General features: G+C 40.9%; 1 protein-coding gene across 5 annotated transcripts in view; it reads right to left on the reverse strand.

The window, feature by feature from the left end:
• Positions 1-19,247, reverse strand: part of NRF1 (nuclear respiratory factor 1) — a 547,404-nt gene that overhangs the window by 118,557 nt on the left and 409,600 nt on the right. For all 5 annotated transcript variants that reach the window (XM_078677627.1, XM_078677621.1, XM_078677613.1 and 2 more), the window contains one exon: positions 18,629-18,753. In XM_078677627.1, the coding sequence (XP_078533753.1) occupies positions 18,629-18,753 (125 nt within the window). The remainder of the gene's footprint in view (positions 1-18,628; positions 18,754-19,247) is intronic.

Raw genomic sequence — 19,247 nt, forward strand, 5'->3', positions numbered from 1 at the left:
ATGGACTTGGTCAGTGTCTCAAAAAGCACTGATAGGCTTAGAAGGGAGAAAGTATTGTGAATAGCCTGTAAAACCATTTCTGAACTGTTGGTTTTGATAGGCATTCATCTAGATGATGAATGCCTGAAAATATTCGGTTTAAGTAGATTCACTGAAACAAACACTAAGAGAAGTGTCAAGGAGCTCTTCAGGCCAAAGGGGAATACTTTGACCTGGTAGTGTCAAATCCGCATTTGAAACTTCAGGGATGTCGTGTGTTTACTTGTTGATGTGGATTTTTAATTCCTGGAGATCCACTAACACATCCATCTCCCCATTTGAGCTCAGGGAATATCTGATGGAGAATCAGCAAAAGAAACATCTCTTGATCCCATGGAGGCCTAACTTGAATTCCATGACTGGCCTGAAATCACTCATCGGAACCAATTTGCAGACCAGAAAATAAATGGAGTATGTACTACAGTAGTATGGAGTGGTCCTTTTGAGCATGATAGACTGGTCCTACAGCCATCTAATGGAGGTGCATGTCTATGTATTTGAGTATTTTGTTGATCAGAAACCTAGGTGTTGCTTTTGATGGAATGGGCGTTGGACGAGTGTTAAAACAGAGCATAGCCATATTTCAGAACATATCCATACTGAAGAACAAAAAGACCGATCATTGGACATGCTTCGCTATTCACTCTGATAACAGAAGACTTTTTTCCCCACCTTTCCCCATAGAGGAAAGAGGGAAGTTATTGCTTTGAGCCAGACAGACTTCCCAGCTGAGCTGAACTGTTGCGGACAGCTCAAAACTCTTGATGATATCTGTTGCTATGACGTATGCTGCTAATGTTGCAAAAGTTGTGGCTGCTCCCGGTAAGACAACTAAGGGGTCTGAATTCGGTGTCTGCAGTGGAAGCTCCAGTCCCTGTCTGCATCTGGACTTGAAGAAATTATTTGATTCCCCCAGACAAACAGCCTTAAAGGGATTAGCCTCAATCGTCATTAGCTATATTTTATTATTAGCATGCTGGCCAAAAATATCACCACAAGAGAAAGGAAGATTACGTTTTTGCTGATTAACATTCTTTAATCATGTGAAGTCTTGCTAGGATTATGATCTTCAAGCTTTACTATGGATATAGTCAGTTATTGACACAAATGGCAGGTAAACCCTAGACAGCCTACCATGTTGTTGCTTGAAGGCCCTCACACACTATTAGTGGCATTCTTCCTCATAAGGTGTGATCCTGGTTCTGAAAGACCAGAATGGGCTCGACCACATTATATAACACCATATTATGGTCGACCCCATATTGGTCTTTAGACACCAGGATGAGACCCAATGATGAAGTATGCCACTAATGGAGTTAGCGAGAGTCTTCACCAGCAACAAGAAAGGTTGTTTAGGGGTGAACTGCCATTGGTGTCCATCATTTGTAGGATACCCTTTTTTGTGTACATAATTTTGGTCAAGGAGACCATATCCTACAACCTTGAAAATTCTCTCTCCCCTTCCAAATCTAATTTATTAACAAGTGTGCTGAATCTAGAAATTAATTAATTTTCTGATTAGACACCAGATGAACTTCAGGAACCACTTGAGCAAAATCTCACTTCCTGTTATTTACTTGCTCTTCTGAAGTGCTAGTGTTCTTCCATAACAAATAGCAATAACTGCTCAAAAGAGCAGTGGCATTAACTGCTTTGATGGCGATATCAGCAGGGCTCTACTTTTTCCTGCTGACCAGATCTAACTTGTTGCTTTCTCTGGTTTGGAAGACTAGATTTCATTTTAGCAGTTCAGGAGCTGCAATGTTGGTTATTGCAGGAGGCAGGAACAACTCTTAGACAATTGGTTCAAAACCAAGTGCCAGTGGCATGCCAGGAGGAACCCTAGGCTGTGCGGTCTCCATGATGACAAAGACGGATTTCTGAGGGGGTCACACATAGATATTAAGTTTAGATGTACCTCTAGCCAGAACGGTATGAAAGGTTATCTCATGTGATCAACCACAGAGATCTTAGAAAGCGAACAAGTGGTGAGGCCAAAGTCTGACTTCTGTGACATTCCCAAACAGTGTTTAGTTATCCTTTCACAAGGTAGGAAAAAGTCTGGATTTTGAGGCAACGGGGAAAGCTGCTAGTTCCTTAAAGGAACAGTCTGCCGTTTTGTTTTCCAATGCTGCCTATTCAGTTGTCTTTTCCTTCATTCTTTGTCTTTTCCTTAATTCGCACACTGCCTCGGTCTTTAGCCCCTCCACCCAAGCGCCAAGAAACCGTTGGTGAACGTGCGCTCTATAAATAACTAATATCATATCATATCTTTTCCTTCATTCTTTGTCTAGGTTACTTGCGCAGCAAAATAAGGGTTTAAGCAGAAGAGTAGCTATGTGTAGAATGTTTAGATTTAACTGGTTTCCAATTACTCCAAACAAGTTCTGAAAATGTAATCTTAAATGGGCTACAGTGTGGTTATTTGCATTTAATAATATGAGACGTGGGTGCTGTGGTGTTCATTTTTGCATAATTAGTGTTTTCCAGGAGATCCGCACGCAGGCAACTATATTTTAACCATTATGACCATCAAAGATCTTACAATGCAGAATGAAAATAAATATGAGTTTAAATGCATTTTTTAACAGAGTATAATTTATTAAGAGTTTGGCGAATCAGATCAGTGCTAAACATATATATTGAGTGGGTCCTGGAGTATTAATTAGAAAAACATTTAAGACATTGAACATCGATGTATAGAGAACACGGAATAAGTATCATTTCCATATGCTGTTCATAAGCAGTATAACTACACAGGGTAAGGAGTGAGGGTGAAACAAGAAAGAGAAGCAAGTCAACAATAGAGACAACATGAAACCACCATCAAAAGAGGCTTTGCACAGTTGAATTTAGACATGAAACATTTGATAAGAGCAATATGGTTTGCTCATCCCTAAGAAAGTTTTTTCAATAGATATATATGGCAACATAGGGAATAAAAAGTAACTCTTGGCTCCGGCCAACACATTCTCGGCCCAATCGTGGGAAATTAGGACGACTTGGGCTCAGTCGTTTTTATCTTCTTCAGAACATGGGGGAGGCTAGTGATGCGAAGAGTACAGGCATCCTTTGTTGCATTCCAACCATTCTGAGTCTCCTAACGAGTGCTCTTGCTTAAACTTCAACACATGAAGAAGCTGACTGTGCATTCTCACAGTGGTGGTAAGATCTAGATGGGGCTCTACCCACTGATCAAATACGCCCCGCAACTCCTCGGAATGTAGACACAACTGATGATCTGCCAGAGGTCTTCTCAGTTATTGCGCTCTGGCATTCAGGGAGATTGGCAGGTGGGTAGCGACCAGGAAGGTATTTTGGTGTTTCGGCCATCTTCAGAGGCGCATAGTCTCCTTGCAAGGGACCAAGATCCTACACTGTCCTGTTTGTTGCAGTACCAAATGGTGGTAGTGGTGTCAATGAGAACCTGCACCAACTTCCCGATGATGTATGGCAGAAAAGTCTTCAGGGCCAAATGGATAGCCAATAGCTCTAGGTTATCAGGCACAGGCCTATGTCACCTGCTGACTAATAGGTGGGCACAAACATGGTTTCAACCAGGTAGCACAGAAAATTCCCATGAGAGCGTCATTAAATAAAAGCAAGGGCACATATGGCCACAGGCTTCAAAATTTCTGTCAAAACATTTGGACAACTGTAATTCTAGTACCTCATTTGCCCTCTGAGCCACCACTGAAAATGAGATATTTTCTTCCATTGACAGCCCATGTATAGAGTAAACTCCTGTTTCAGGGGGGCATCAAGCACACCAGTGTTTTGTGAATCAAGGTGTATGGCATAATCAGTGTAATGAGAGGGACACGCTTCAGCAGCCTATCCTAAAGGTGTGGCTAAGAGTTACAAGCCCACAGAAAAAAACGGTATGTCCAGTGTCTTCCCCCCTCCCCCCCGTTCTCCCCCTACCAATCACTGATGCCCAGATTTATACGGACCAAACAAATCACCCTCATGTTCGGTTACCATTTGCACTTCAAATGGCTGCTTCCCTTTGAAGTTCGCCTTTTGGGCTAACACTTTTACTTGGCTTATTTCCAGGAGTAGGTACCAACTCCTCAGGCAGCAAATCTTTATTGTTACTTGTCCTGGGAGCCACTGACACGTCTTTCCAGACGGGCAGAAGCCAGTTTCTTAGTCAGCCTCAGCAAATGGCCACTTAATCACTTATTCAACAGAGGAGCAACTTTCTAAAAGTTGCATGTGACAAGTTACATTAATTTGGACTTGGACATCAAATCAGGCTTGTTGAAATGATTGGTTCGATACCTTGAGGGGCCAACTTTGGTAGTCCTGTTCAGAAGTTAGCAATGGGGCTACCAACCTCTCTCACAGTAAAACTGACAATGGTGGTTTTTACTGTTAGAACATGTTACAAACACGTTCTACTTTCTAATATACTGCACCCTGCCTTAAGACTCAATAGGCCTGCTGTAGGGGTGACATACACATAATAATAAAGCCCAAACTCGCTTTTTTAGTAATTAATATGGCAACGTAGAGTTAACAGTTTTAATCTGCTCTACCAGCCGGCAGTGGCAGGCTGGGAGTCATGTTTTACCTTGGCCCACTCAGGTTGGAACAACAAATGCTGCAGTCCCTAAGGGGTTCACCAACTTATAGGCCCTGTGACCCCTGGTACCATATACTAGGGACTCAGAAGTAAGTTAGCTTATGCCAATAGGGTGTAGGCCAATCAAACACATGCTTTAAAAGCTCAGGCACTGGCCCCGAGGTCTAGTTAGTAGGCCTCAGTGCACTCTCAGGGGAAAAACCATCAGCATCAGTCCAAAACGTTAGGGGTGACCATACCAAAAGAAGTACTTTCTTACGAGATGTGTTGTACCATAGAGGCTCGAGCTGCTACCTTGGGAACCTGAGGAGGCAGGTTAGAATCCTTCCCGCCACTCTAGACCTAACATCGTATGATTCAGAGCAAATTGCTTAATCTTATTGTGAGCAAAATGTATTTGTATAAACCCCACTTAATATACACAATCTACAATTGTTTCCTAACCTGTCAAAGTACAGCTCTTAATTGCTTCACAGCTAGGTTTGTGTTTCACACATCAATACATACATACATTTCCTAAGCTAATGGGCTTGCTTCTGAATTCTGCCTATATTGTCCCTTTAACCTGCCACCAGACAGTATGAAGATCGTGAAAGCAGCCATGGGCCAACATGTTCGCTAATCATATGTGTTCAACAGAAAATTATTAGACACTGTGTCGAGAGGTTCATCAAACACATGATATGTCACAAAGGCACTGTATTGCCCTATTGCCTGAATTTAACAAAATCAGCTACACTAAGTTCTTCCATAACAATTCTCCACAAGCTAGAACGGCTTATTGGAAAAGCCCTCAAAATATATTTTTCAAGGTTTAAAAACGACTTTTCTAAAGTAACCAAGCACTGCACCATCAAGAAAAATCTCTTCATTTCACATTGTGCATAAAGCAGTCAAACACCTTCCCAAGATCCAATTAAGTCTACAGACAACAGGGGTGTGGAATTTAATAAAATATCTAATTGTTCATGGGACAGGTTGCTTCTTAAAACTACTTGTCCTGTAACAAAATCCACTTGTCCCTTTGGTGCCATGTAGTGCAGTGACAAATTATGGCAGCAATCTCATTATATGAGAGCTCTGATAATAGCCACTCTGAGTATGCCAGAGCTCATACCATAGTAGGGTTTCAATACTAGCAATTCCCTTATTTTGCCACCTTTCCCCAGATCTACATACTGGGGCTGGGTGTAGCGGTAAGCATAGATCCCCATGGTTGGAATTGCCTTTTTAGTCTGATACTAACTTGCATGTTTTATGGGTTTTTATCAGCTTGTCTCTAATATTTTCCCTTATAGAGAAAGGTTGGAAATGTGCTCCTGGCAAGGGGAGCAGTGAAACGTTTTCCAGGATTGGGGAAAAATGTGACTGCAACAAAACCACCCACGAGGACCACGCTGACAGAGTAGGAGGAGGCATCGCCATTGTCCACAAGAACACCTTCCGCCTGACCACACACTCAAACAACCCAACAACAGCCATGGAAAACCTCCACTTCCAGATCCAGACCAACCTCAATGTCGTAATTTAGCAGCGATTAGATTAAGCATTAGCAGAAGACATCCTGTATTTAGAGACTATCTTGTCTTTCTATGGTATCCATTTTGTATTTGGCAGCCATTTTAGATGGCCATGTGCTCACCATGTACTCAGTCCTATCTTGCTGTTCTCTGCTCGGTATATTTAGCCTCTTCCTCCTACTTTGCACATGTTCAGTGGTGCTTGCAGCTGCTAATATTCTGTAACTCTCAGGATGTGCTTGCTAGCATTGGCAAAACTGTTAGCTCCTCCTACTTGTCGACTGTGCATTTTCTGTATGACCATCTATGTGTGTAACTCTTCTTATGTGTACTTGTACTGCCCTTTTTTAGCCCCTGTGAGGGTATATAAGAGATACTGTGGCCTTCAGTCCTCAGACCATCTCATACAGAGTGCTGCGGCTTCTGTGTGACATGGCCTCACTTGTTGTAATTTAATAAATATGTTTCTCTTGATTACAGATTCTGTGCCAACTTTTTCATGCTGCTTTAAAGGTCAGGTGTTAGTGCACACCCCTGAGATGGGATTTTTGATTTCCCTCATTTGGCGCCCAACGTGGGGCTCATCAGAGCGGTGACTATCTGAAGGAGTGAACTTATCAGGAGTCAGACATTTACTGAGGAAGACAAGGCAGGATTCTACTAAAGGAGGTACCAATTCTGGGGGTTCTTAGTCTCTGTAGCCCAGTCTACTTCTGACCTTCCTGATTTTTGATCCTCCACATGATGGCACCCCTGACTGAGAACATTTCTGGCGTGAATATTTCAAAGGAAAAGACTGTTAGGTCATTTCAAACTTGGCAGATAGAACCTGGACGCTCGTGCTTGGTAAGAACCATTGTATGGTAATTACTGTGAGCTTATGGTAGCCAGTGACTCGCAAGGCAGTTTTAGGATACGCTTGCTGTGGCTTATGGATATGGATATGTATGGATGATCGATCATATTTATGATATGGATTATGTGATATGTGCGTTGCAACACATGTAGGCAGGTAATGTGGAGATGTTTCTCCATTTATGGTTATGAGCGGCGCAATGATTAAGTGCCATTTTAGATTATGATAATGCATATTTTGCATTATGTTTGCATGCCTGTTCCAAACTCACATGTAAAATGTGTAGTTTTATGAGAGGTACCATAGTGAGATATGAATTGAATTAGCCGGCTTCCCCTAGAGGGAAAACTTAAAATAGGTTTTAGGTATGAAAACATATTTCTTCCTTGGTGAAATTTTTCCCCAGGGAATTTAAATATGCCCATAATACACATGAGGATCCTTTGTTCTGTGCAATTTTATGTATGAAGATATGCAGAGCGGTTTTTGGTGTTCTGCCAGCCTGAATTAGTGAATTGAAAGTATTTCTACTTCAGTTTTTAGAATACTGTTGAGAATAGGGTTTCTCCTTGTAAATATGACTTACCACTGGTATTTACACAGGTGGTTTGGATGCAGTCTGTTTTGTTTCTGGCTTTAGTGTTGACCCATGGTTTAAAAGGTGTGTTTAAATGTCTAGCTGGTTTGTGGGTTTTTCCCATTCATGTAACTTTTGCTTGTACATTGCGTCGTCGCTATTTATGAAACATGGCTAAAGCGCGCTGTATTGTGTGTCTTTTCTGTTTTACCCCTTTCATGTATTTTTGTGGTTATTTTTGATGTTTTCAGTCTGTTAAACATAATGTTAGATTAATTAATATTGGATAAAAATTCGATAGAAATTCAGGAATGACCTATGTGATGTGCTAACATAACTATATGTTTCTCCTTAAAGTTATAGGGTAAGGCATAGCGCACATGTACAACTGTTAAATGTTTAAGGGATAAACTTAAAATTCTTATTCACTAGGAATATTAAAGGCCTATAGCAGAAAAATGAAATTGTGTGTTTTTGTAGACAACACACTCATAGCGTGTTTACTTAATATACATTGCATTAAGATGCTTACAGGCAAAACAGTTTAGCTGGAGTGAGTTTTTCTGAGCTTAAAATATGTATTCTTAAACACGCATTTCAAAGCTTGGAATGTCTGTTTTTAGTAAGGCTGCCTCCAGGAAATTTAACACTGGGTAGGGCCTGCCGTCAAGGGCACAGATGTTATTTTCGCAGGCCTCGTTTATTTAGCCAGGACTTCTTCCTTAGTTAAACGTGCAACTTTGCATCTCAGAGTGTTATTTTGGAAGCAAGGTTTACAAAAATAAGGTTAATTATTTGCATCACAGACAGACATTTCAATTTCGGTTTTCCTTCTCTTTTAGCATTTTTCTCGTCAGCACATGTCTGGCTCTGTTGCTAAAATCATTGTCCTTTTCAAACAAAAGTGGCGCGAAGTTGTCGTATATTTAAAATTGAGCTTATATACTTAGGCTTGTGAATAGTTGCTCTAAAAACATAAGCAAGGGGCAGATTTATAATAGGGATGCAGCTTGGTTTTAAATATAGGATTATTACAAAAACGAAATATGGAGAGTCATTTTTTATGACATAAAAAATTTTTGGAAAACAAAATAAGTGCTTTTAAAAATCGTTTTTTGATATTCATAAAGCTTAATACTCATACTGTGACCTCCTAGCATGATAATTTAATTTAAGTTGTGCAGTACTGCATAATGAGGACATTTATGTATGGGACCTTCACTTGGCGCAGGCGTAAGAACTCATTTTTTTTTAAAAATCTATATGAGATATGTCTAAGTCTGATTTCTGCAATCTGTAAAGAACATTCTGAGGATGATTAATATGTAATACAAGTATAGGTTATTTATTTTTAAGTACCTCAAATTGCAAAGTCGATATTGAGTTAAATAGACCATTTTAAAAGGCTTTCTTGCCATTTAAACTAGTTTTATAATGCCTTAGGCTTCAGTGAATGCATACATTCAAGTATAATACAAATGTGCACGTTTTCTTTTTCATAGCTTAGTGAGTTAATGTGCCCAGCGCAGAGGCTTATGTTTAATATCAGGGTTGAAAGTTTTTGACTTCAGCGGGGCCTACTGAGCCATTCATTTATTTAAGGTTGATACAATATTGCATGGGATAGTGACACACATTTATTATGAAGCTGGTATGGTGTGTTGTTATGTTCCATAAATTATTCACAGGCTCTGAGAATAAATAAATTGTAGTTCTCTAAAAGAAGTAATATATTTAAAATGTCTTTTTTTAAATAGGGTTGATTATTGCACAGACTTGCAGAGACTTATTGTCTTTGTCAGTTTCACAGTGAGGGCCCCAGGGAGGTTACAAGAAAGCTTGGTGCTCCAGCCAGATTTTGACCTTTAAGTCAGTGTGGTGGGGGCTTAGGAGTATGTGACAACAAATGGTGAAATGATTGCTTGGAAAAGCGTCACGCAAAGGAGCCATTCACGTCGACATTTGAAGAGTGCATTCCTGACACAGCTTTTTATAAACAGCAGGGCCTACACTGGGGGGTTGGTGTAAGGGGGTGTGTATCACTTACAACGCAACTTTTACGTCGTAATGCTGTTACAACGCAGCTATTACAACGCAGGATCCATTACAACGCATGGCATTACAACGCATGGCATTACATCGCAGATGCTATTACAACGCATACCATTACATCGTAAGTATTGGTAAGTATATAATTTATTTTAATTTTATTTAATATTATATAAATGATTTAATTAATATTAATTATAAATAAAAATAAATAAAAATATTTATTTATGTTTTTAAATATTATAAATTAAATTTATTATTTTAAGTAATTTTTTAAATAAATATGAGTATAGGAGTATATGTATAGGTGTTTGGGGGTACAGGGTGTTTTTAGGTTTCAGGGTAGGGTTTGGTTTTTGGGGTACAGGGGTGTTTTTAGGTTTCAGGGTAGGGTTTGGGTTTTGGGGTACAGGGGTGTTTTTAGGTTTCAGGGTAGGGTTTGGGTTTTGGGGTACAGGGGTGTTTTTAGGTTTCAGGGTAGGGTTTGGTTTTTGGGGTACAGGGGTGTTTTTAGGTTTCAGGGCAGGGTTTGGGTTTTGGGGTACAGGGGTGTTTTTAGGTTTCAGGGCAGGGTTTGGGTTTTGGGGTACAGGGGTGTTTTTAGGTTTCAGGGCAGGGTTTGGGTTTTGGGGTACAGGGGTGTTTTTAGGTTTTAGGGCAGGGTTTGGCTTTAGGGATAATTAAATTATATTTACCATTTTAAAATTAATAGAAATATATTTAATAAATTAAATTAATTATTTTACATTAATTACATTTTTTAATTAAATTAATTAAATTAAATAATTTAATATTATTAATTTAATTTAATTTCATTATAAAAAATATATACATTAAACTAATTACTTTATTTAATTAAATTAAATTAATTACAATTGTTATTATATTTACATTTATTAAATAGATATTATTTTATTAAATTAAATTAATGACAATTTTTAAATGTCTTTTAATTAAATTATTTAAAAAAATTTAATTACAATAAACTAAATAACATTTTAAAAAAAAAAGTCAACTTACCTATACTTACGATGTAATGCCATGCGTTGTAATAGCATCTGCGATGTAATGCCATGCATTGTAATGACATGCGTTGTAATGGATCCCGCGTTGTAAAATCTGCGTTGTAACGGAATGCGTTGTAATACAACGCGTTGTACTGACACCAATCCGGTGTAAGGGACACGCAGAGGCTGTGAAAGAGTTATTGCTTAAGATATTTTGTACATTTACAAAAGCTGGGTGGTTCCACTTGAGATTTTGTGTGTTATGTGAAGTATTGGCTGTATGATGAAACAAAGATGTGTTTTTATGACTTCTTTGAAATGAATTATCTGTGCATTTTTCATGTTTTTTGCATTTCTTCTATGAATTTTCCCTGCTTTTCCTGTGTGTCTGACGCGACACAGTAAGTTATATTTGACAGCTGATCTTCACTGACTGCTTGATCTGCTGTCAAAAGGGTGAGGATGGATTAAAAGAAGGTGTTATTTAGGTATAAGTCTGACAAAATTAAAATGGGCCCGAATGTTTTTTTTTAAATGTTATTGGAGTGTTTATTGTGCAGAAAGTGCATGAAATGGTGTTGCATGCTATTGTGTTTTTCTGTGCTTAGGTATACAGCAAAGTATATCTGATGGCTTGGCATGACATGTCCTATATTATGTATGTTTGTGATCCATGTTGTTGCTTTTGTAAGTTTTGCTGTGTTGTGAAGGGATGACATGACTATGTATATCCTTTGAGCAACAGTGGTTAAAACTTGTTAAGTAGTAAAACTTGCTGATACTAAATTATGATATATGATATTGATATATTGTGAGCAAGAACAGACAGCACTTCACCAAGTGCATGCCTATGTGGTTATAATATATACAGCAAAGTGTGCCACCTTTAGTCGTTACTGCTCTTTTCCCTTAAGGAAAAGGCAGCCTCACATTTATATTTCCTTGATTGGACCTAAGGAAGCAATTATAGATCTGTGACTCTTATGCAAGGTGACCTAATTTCTATATAGTATTAGTTAAATAACGTTCTGTCTTAAAAGGAAACCAGGTTTCATTTTCCCCGAGAAAGGAAGGAATGGGATCACTAGCTGAGATTACCGTAGATGGGTAGTGGCCAGCGGTAGAGTTATAATATGTGTACTATTTTTGACTTTTTTGTATCACCCATGCTCTTGGCATTATGTCACAAACTTGATTATCACCCAAGTCATTTTTTGTCCTTCCTATAGATTTTTCTTTTGCTACTTCTCCCCTGATTGATGTCACATTGTGCCTAGTTTTTGGGGATTTTAGCTGTGTTCTAGTCCTATTTTCTTTTTCGTTTTTCTTTCACCATTTAGAGGTTTACATTTCCAGACTACAGTGATGTATCAGGTTCCTCTATAATATGTGTAATTCCCTTTTGTATGACCAAACTGGTTTTCAAAATTTTTCTTTAGGCCTACTCTGATGTTTTCTAGTCTGACTGTTAGGGTAGTGATAGATTATAGTAAGATCAGTTGTCCACCTCAATAGGAGATACTTTCACGTGTATTTAGTATGACAAATTCAAATGCCTATTCTAATTTGGTTTTCAGTTCTTTTTCCCTGCTGCTTTAATTTTTGGTGGGATCAGATGTGTCCTAATCATAGAAATACCAGGACTCTAGTTCTTGTCTGTTGTTTCTACATTGCTATTGCTTTTGTATTGTATAGTCCACCTGACTCACAATTAGTCTACATGTCCCTGATAATCTGTATTATGTGATTTCTCTTTTTGAGGTGTTCTAGATAAGGAATTTAGGAACACCTGCACTTAATAATTGAGGAAAGTGTGCTTACCCCCTTAGACAATGCCACTATGTGTGAAGACATCCATTATGTAGTTGTCTACCTTTAGATGGATGAGGGTATGCTCTCACATGGAAACCCAATTGAAGAGGCTAGAGGTGCTGTTTACCTACTAACTTTTGTCTTTGTACTCTATGACAATGACAGTATTTTGTTTTATATCACTATAGTCCCATGGTGTATGGCCACTCCTTTGAAGATTGCAGGCCACCTGCTTGCAAATCCCCTGCAATGAATTGTTTTTTGTATACTTGCCAATAGGTCCAGCCTGTGTTTTTCTTTACTCTCACATAGATAGATGGAAGTGGTTCTTGGGTGCCTTGCTAATATATGGGGCATCCCAAGACTAGGAAGTATTTTCTAACACTCTATTGATAGACTGTTTCTGTGCCTTGTCTAAAGACAATTTGTTCTGTCCACCAATAGATATTTGCTGCTGTACAAACCACTACCAGAGGGGCCCGGACATCAGATTCAGCCTGGGGAATCAGCGTCAGCACCAGTGCAGCTTGAAGCCAAAGTGAAGGTAACCAGCACAAGCATTGCTGGCAACTAGGACCTCAGTGAAGGCGGAAGCCCTGTGATTAAGTGTGTACCCCTGCCACTGTTTTGAGCGAAAGACGGGGTCACAAATCAGAAAGGAGAAATCGTGGATCATGCCTAGCTGAGAGTCACAGACCGACCAGAATGGCAAGGAGGCTTTGCTTGAGGTGACCCCTTCTGAAACAAGGGTTGCTTCAGAGATCCTAGAATAAGGCCTCTGATTTCTGGTCCTATGTGAATACAAGTTTGCACCTTTGTTTGTTGGTCAAGTGATACCTGGGTACACTGGATGCAAATGTGTAGCCCCAACGAATGAGCGGTGCGCCAGCAGAGCAATATAGGAGATAGGGAAGGACTTGAGATTAGGGTTCAAGTGCTGTGTCTCTGGTGCCTGTTAGATTGAAGTGAAGAAAAGTGGTGCACTGTTTGAGACACTGGACAGGATCGCTAAGAGCATTTGCCTGTTGGGTGACTGCCCTATCCTGAAAGAAGAGACGTTTTTTCCTTGAAACTGGACTGTGATTCTTGAGTTGCGAGTTGTGCAGCTCCACCGTGGAAACAACAAGAGCCTGCCTGTGAGGCTCAAACGGACACAGGGAGAAGACTCCCCCTCTGGTTGGTTGTACAGCAGATTCAATTTCCCCAAGGACTTCCTCTTTTTGTTAATAATGTATCCCTTTAGTTGTCCCATTTTTGAAGAGCAGCCCTTTGCAGCTCTTGGTCCTAATTCCTATGGCCCTGTGTGGTCCTCCTGGTCCCAGATATGCTTGATGTTCTAGCCATCATAAAAGGAAAATGTAACAGTCAATTGGAAAATGTTTTTATTAGATATGAGCTGTTAGCTATTCTGAAATTTAAAATGAATAGTCACTGAAATGCATAGGAGCCCTGAAAATGTCTACTAGATAATTTTAGGATTTGCTTTAGCTTAGGCCAAGAAAAATGATAATTCTGTTTATAATAGTGGCCATTGCTTTCTCCTACTGTCTGTATGTTTATTATTATCCAATGCCCGTTTTTCTTGGATTCCTGCTGATACCCTTAGTGAAATGTTTAGACTGGAAAATGCTCCCATAGCAATGAATTAGGATATTGATAAATTGTGAAAATTAATGTACAAATATTTTCTATGTTCTTACTGGATCATGGGAATGTCTTCAGCTAATGCTGAAAGGGTCGTCTGTCGTAATTTAGCAGCGATTAGATTAAGCATTAGCAGAAGACATCCTGTATTTAGAGACTATCTTGTCTTTCTATGGTATCCATTTTGTATTTGGCAGCCATTTTAGATGGCCATGTGCTCACCATGTACTCAGTCCTATCTTGCTGTTCTCTGCTCGGTATATTTAGCCTCTTCCTCCTACTTTGCACATGCTCAGTGGTGCTTGCAGCTGCTAATATTCTGTAACTGTCAGGATGTGCTTGCTAGCATTGGCAAAACTGTTAGCTCCTCCTACTTGTCGACTGTGCATTTTCTGTATGACCATCTATGTGTGTAACTCTTCTTATGTGTACTTGTACTGCCCTTTTTTAGCCCCTGTGAGGGTATATAAGAGATACTGTGGCCTTCAGTCCTCAGACCATCTCATACAGAGTGCTGCGGCTTCTGTGTGACATGGCCTCACTTGTTGTAATTTAATAAATATGTTTCTCTTGATTACAGATTCTGTGCCAACTTTTTCATGCTGCTTTAAAGGTCAGGTGTTAGTGCACACCCCTGAGATGGGATTTTTGATTTCCCTCATCAACACCTCCCTCCGCCGAACCCTTGTCTACAGGACCCCCGGCCCCCGCTTACCTTTCACAGACGCAATCGGACGCCTCATGGCACCCCAGACTATTCACATCCACCTATTACATCCTAGTCGGAGACCTCAACTTCCACCTGGACAACCCCAGTGACCAGAACACCACATCCCTACTGGAGAACCTCACCAACATTAGACTTAAGCAGCTAGTCACCGCACCGACCCACACAGTTGGACACGCGCTCAACCCCGTTTTCTCCGCAGCGGGAACTTCACCTGCAGCCACACCACCGAACTTCTCTGGACTGACCACCACTGCGCATATCTCGCTTTCGCACCGGCCACCACACACTACTGCTCTCATCGGCCCCCGTCGGAGCCGGAATAAGGACACCGAAGAAGCTCTGGTCGACTTTCTCAGCATGTCAACATCAACAGAAGCCAACACCGCAGCACGTAACCTTCACCGATTCATCCGATGTTTGACAGCTTGTGAACTGCTCCTGGTCTTCTACAGCATCGTCTCGTCCGCACAGCTGCAACTTCAAGGGCATTGTCAACCTCTCCTGCATCTCCGACATCGGTGGGCATTCGTCTTCTGTGCCTCCTGGTCACTCCAGAGTGGCATAGAGACTGTCCCCATTGCTTGCAGGTACCTCTCATCCCAAATCCACCTTTGGGTTCCACCAGACCCCTTAGTCTTCGTATCCTGGTTCCTGTGGTATCCACGGGTGGGGTGACTCTCCAACCTTCCATGGGGTGCCTTCAGGGTCCACTGGGAAGGGTCCTTCTTTAAAATTGCAACTGTGACCTACCCATTGACTAACAGAGCGTGCGTTTGTGTTCCCACTCTGCACAGGACCTCTGTGGGGTTCCTAGGTACTATTCTTAGGTGGTTCCTTGGGTCCCCAGCTCTTCAATGTATTCTGGGTCCATTCCACTTTTTTAGTATATGGTTTGGTCTCCCCCTGGAGACCACTGTGTATTTGTGCTACTTACGTGCTCTATTTTCGAAGTATTGTGTATATTGTGTTTATATCTCCAGGTAAGAGATACAGCAACGTGTTCGTGTTTGTGATAAAATATCTAATTTTATAACTACACTGTGTGATTCGTTTCACTTAACCTGTACCGTAAGATTAAGTACTGGTAAAACAAGCTACTTTACACTCCTTCTAGACTATGCCTGAAGGCTGCTTTCCACAGCTAACCACTTAGAGAGCTTTCTAACGTTGTCTAAGACCACTAAAATCACCACAAGGGTTGCCTGGATTAGTGCAGGGTGCTAAACTTACACAAGTGAGCACCATTTACTAAGCCAGCCTCTCACAATTTGTCACTGGTAATTTAGCCAAATTAGAATAGGGAGATGGTCTTTTTCGGAGGTGATGGAAGCCTGGACTGGGATGAAGCAAAACATTCAATCCAATGCTGTGGAACAGCCAGTCGGACATTTTTTTCCTGTAGGCCACCATTAAACTCAGGAGGAAAAGCTTTTCAATGTTTCCAGACTTTCTTCCGGTGATTAAACTACCACAGGAGTACACTTCTAAGGCCCCGAGGACACTTAGGTTCTCAGGGTGTCAGAGGGCAACAGCAAGGTTCAGTTCAGGTCCCGGTGCCCCTGGTCAGCTAGGCATTTCCAGGAAAAGCCTGTTGTAGCTAGCTGTATCCCTGCAGCCACACAAGAAGACAGCCAACTGACCCGAGGAGTCCACTTCTTTGTTCCTGGTACAAAAGGGGAGCCGATCTGGTCCTTCAGTGCAACCCTTGGATCACAGACAGCAGGCCCAGACCTCTCGTGATCTTCTGCAGGTCCAGTGCCCGCAGGAGGTGCTTGGGGGGCACATTTATTGCTAGCACCAGCTAGTGGATGGGTCGGGATCGCTCCTAATCACTTCCTAACCTGGGGGCAACCCACAACAGTTTACAACAGTTCTTGTTTGCTTATTGCAAACAATCCCACAGTGCCCTTCAATCCCAAAATTAAAGATAGAGTACCCCTTCTTCCCTTGTGCAGAAGCTGTGTGCCCAACCAGAGAAGAGGCCAAGGTAAAGAGGAGTTCCCTTTTCTGTGGTCACTCAAAACCGGCTCTGGGGGTAGCTTTCCTCCCACAGGGTTTGGTGTTTTGGGGGACAAAGGCTGAGGCCTTTGTATGTGTCACCTAACATTTCCTTGTGACAGGACTACCACTTTGAAGTAAATTAAGTTCCTGGGCTAACCCCAGTTAGTCTTCCTGCCAGGGGAAGAAAACAATTCACCAATCCCAGGCCACTGTCCCTGCCCTGGGAGCAGTTTTCACACCTCTTTCAGGCAAAGTACAGGCTGGGCAATGGCTGGACAGTCAATGCAAAATAGTTCCCAGCAGTATTGAGGCAGGGTAAATGTTACTTTTTAAAAGTTAGATTTTCAATATATTTTAGGCCACTGGAATTATGTGGCAGGGGAGGAACAAATTATGTGGTATGGTTGACTAAATCATGGAGCAAGAAAAAGTAAATTATGCTGCACATTTTATGATAAAAAAATGTAATTGTTTTGTAATTTTTACAGAAGTTAACACGGTGCAGGTAAAGGTTTCATCTCTTTAGCACTAGTTTAATACCCAAATAGACAACAAAAAGGGGACCAGTCAACTTTTGCGAAGAACCTTGCACTTCGCTGCAGCACGTGTCCGCACGTTTTTAGTAACTTTTGATACATTTGATTTAGAAACAATATTTTTTGTTAAAATCTGCAGAATATGTTACAGATGATGGATCATTTCGCAAATGCAGTAAAACAAACCATAATTATGTGGAAAACGGAGCAGCCACAAAAGCACATAATTTCAGTGTCCCTGAAAATATTTACTAATAATCCAACTTCATCATTGGATTGAATCTTTATTGAACATAAATTAAGTCTTTGGAGCCTTAGCTCATTCAGGTCAAAAGTTCTACATTTGACTTTTTCTATGTACCAGTTACAGCCTGACCAATGACAATGTTGTTTTGGGCCGAGTTACTGGGGACACATGCTATTTCTAATGTCAAACATTTTACCCTCTACATATTCTGCAATCTACCTTGCAGTGGGAATTATTTAATATTTTAAATCAGTCTGCCATACCTGCCAAAATGGCTGAGTTGTACAGGTTGGGGAAGCAGGGTTCAAGCTGCAAATGGTAGGCCTGAAATCATATGTTAACTGACAATGTAATAGATTTCACAATAGGTGATGCAGTCCACAAGTGGTACTGACCTTTCCATGCCATGGTCTTATTTCTGCCCTATATATTATAGCCTTATAGGAAAGTTAAATGTGCACCAATTGGGTTTTAAGCCAATTTCGATATATTTTGGGTGTCCGAGCACATACAGTATGCACTGGATAGCAGTGTCCCAGTATTATAGTTTAAGATTACCAGCTGGCAAGTTCCAAAGAAAATGAAAAACCAGGGGAGGCCACCCAAAAAGGTATCACTTTGCAACAATTATTAGCATAAGGGACCAAGGGAGGAGGGTGCCTGTGTTATCTTTGACCCTCAAGATGAGAATTATGCTTCAAGAAGAGGTTTGCAAATCCAAACATAGGGGGTTCATACTAAGGGCCATAATGTCACCATTAACAGGATTACAAGACATCGTGTACTATCTAAGGGGATCTTAACTGGACTACCTAATGTGTGGTTAGGCTTTAAGAGGTGCCTTGAACTTGAATAACCTCCATTCTGGATGACAGGACCTCTTAATGCAGGAACTCAGCATAAATCAAAGCTCTCTGAAATTAGTTGCATTCGGTCTTGTTTATTGCATTCCCAGAGGTGAATAAAAGGCTCATAAAGTGATGCAAAGGGTGTATTCATTCATCCCCCCTCCCTTATCTTACCATTGGCGTCTTGGACTCCTGTAAGTGCTCCAACTGCTGCTGCAGTCTCACCGGACAAGACTATCTGTCCCCCTCCCTGGAGGGTGGCTTCAGCAAGTGTGGCCACAGCGTGGGCTGCTGCTTCACTGTAGTCAAAGAGGCAAAGAGAACAGACACAAACACGAAGAAAGAATTAATAAACCTATTAAAACAAGTGTAATTCGCATTGCAGAGGTGAAGGAGGACAGCACAGCTAAGGGTCTATGCACTACTGAACAAGTTACTTACCTTCGGTAATGATGTATTTGGTAGGGACATTTGTTAGTTGTAGATTCTTTTCCCTAGAATCTTCCCCAGGTGTCAGTCCGGATCCGGAGCTTTTTCAACAGCAGTACCCTAGCGCGTTGGTAGTTGGCATTGGTCGCTCCGCGTCCGTCGTTAGCGCCGTGAGCACTGGAATTGATGTCACAGGATCTATATAGACAACAATTGATGTCAGCGTGCATGGATGCTAACATGAGTTACCACGAAAGAAGTAATTAAAGACACAAACCACTGGTGCGTCAAAAATATGGGCCTTTAAGAGACTCCCTATCCATAGAAATCAGTTCGTAAAGCGGGGAGGATGGGTAGGGCGGTA

Source organism: Lissotriton helveticus, chromosome 1_1 (genome assembly GCF_964261635.1).
Source record: "Lissotriton helveticus chromosome 1_1, aLisHel1.1, whole genome shotgun sequence".
In the NCBI taxonomy this organism is placed as follows: Eukaryota; Metazoa; Chordata; class Amphibia; order Caudata; family Salamandridae; genus Lissotriton; species Lissotriton helveticus.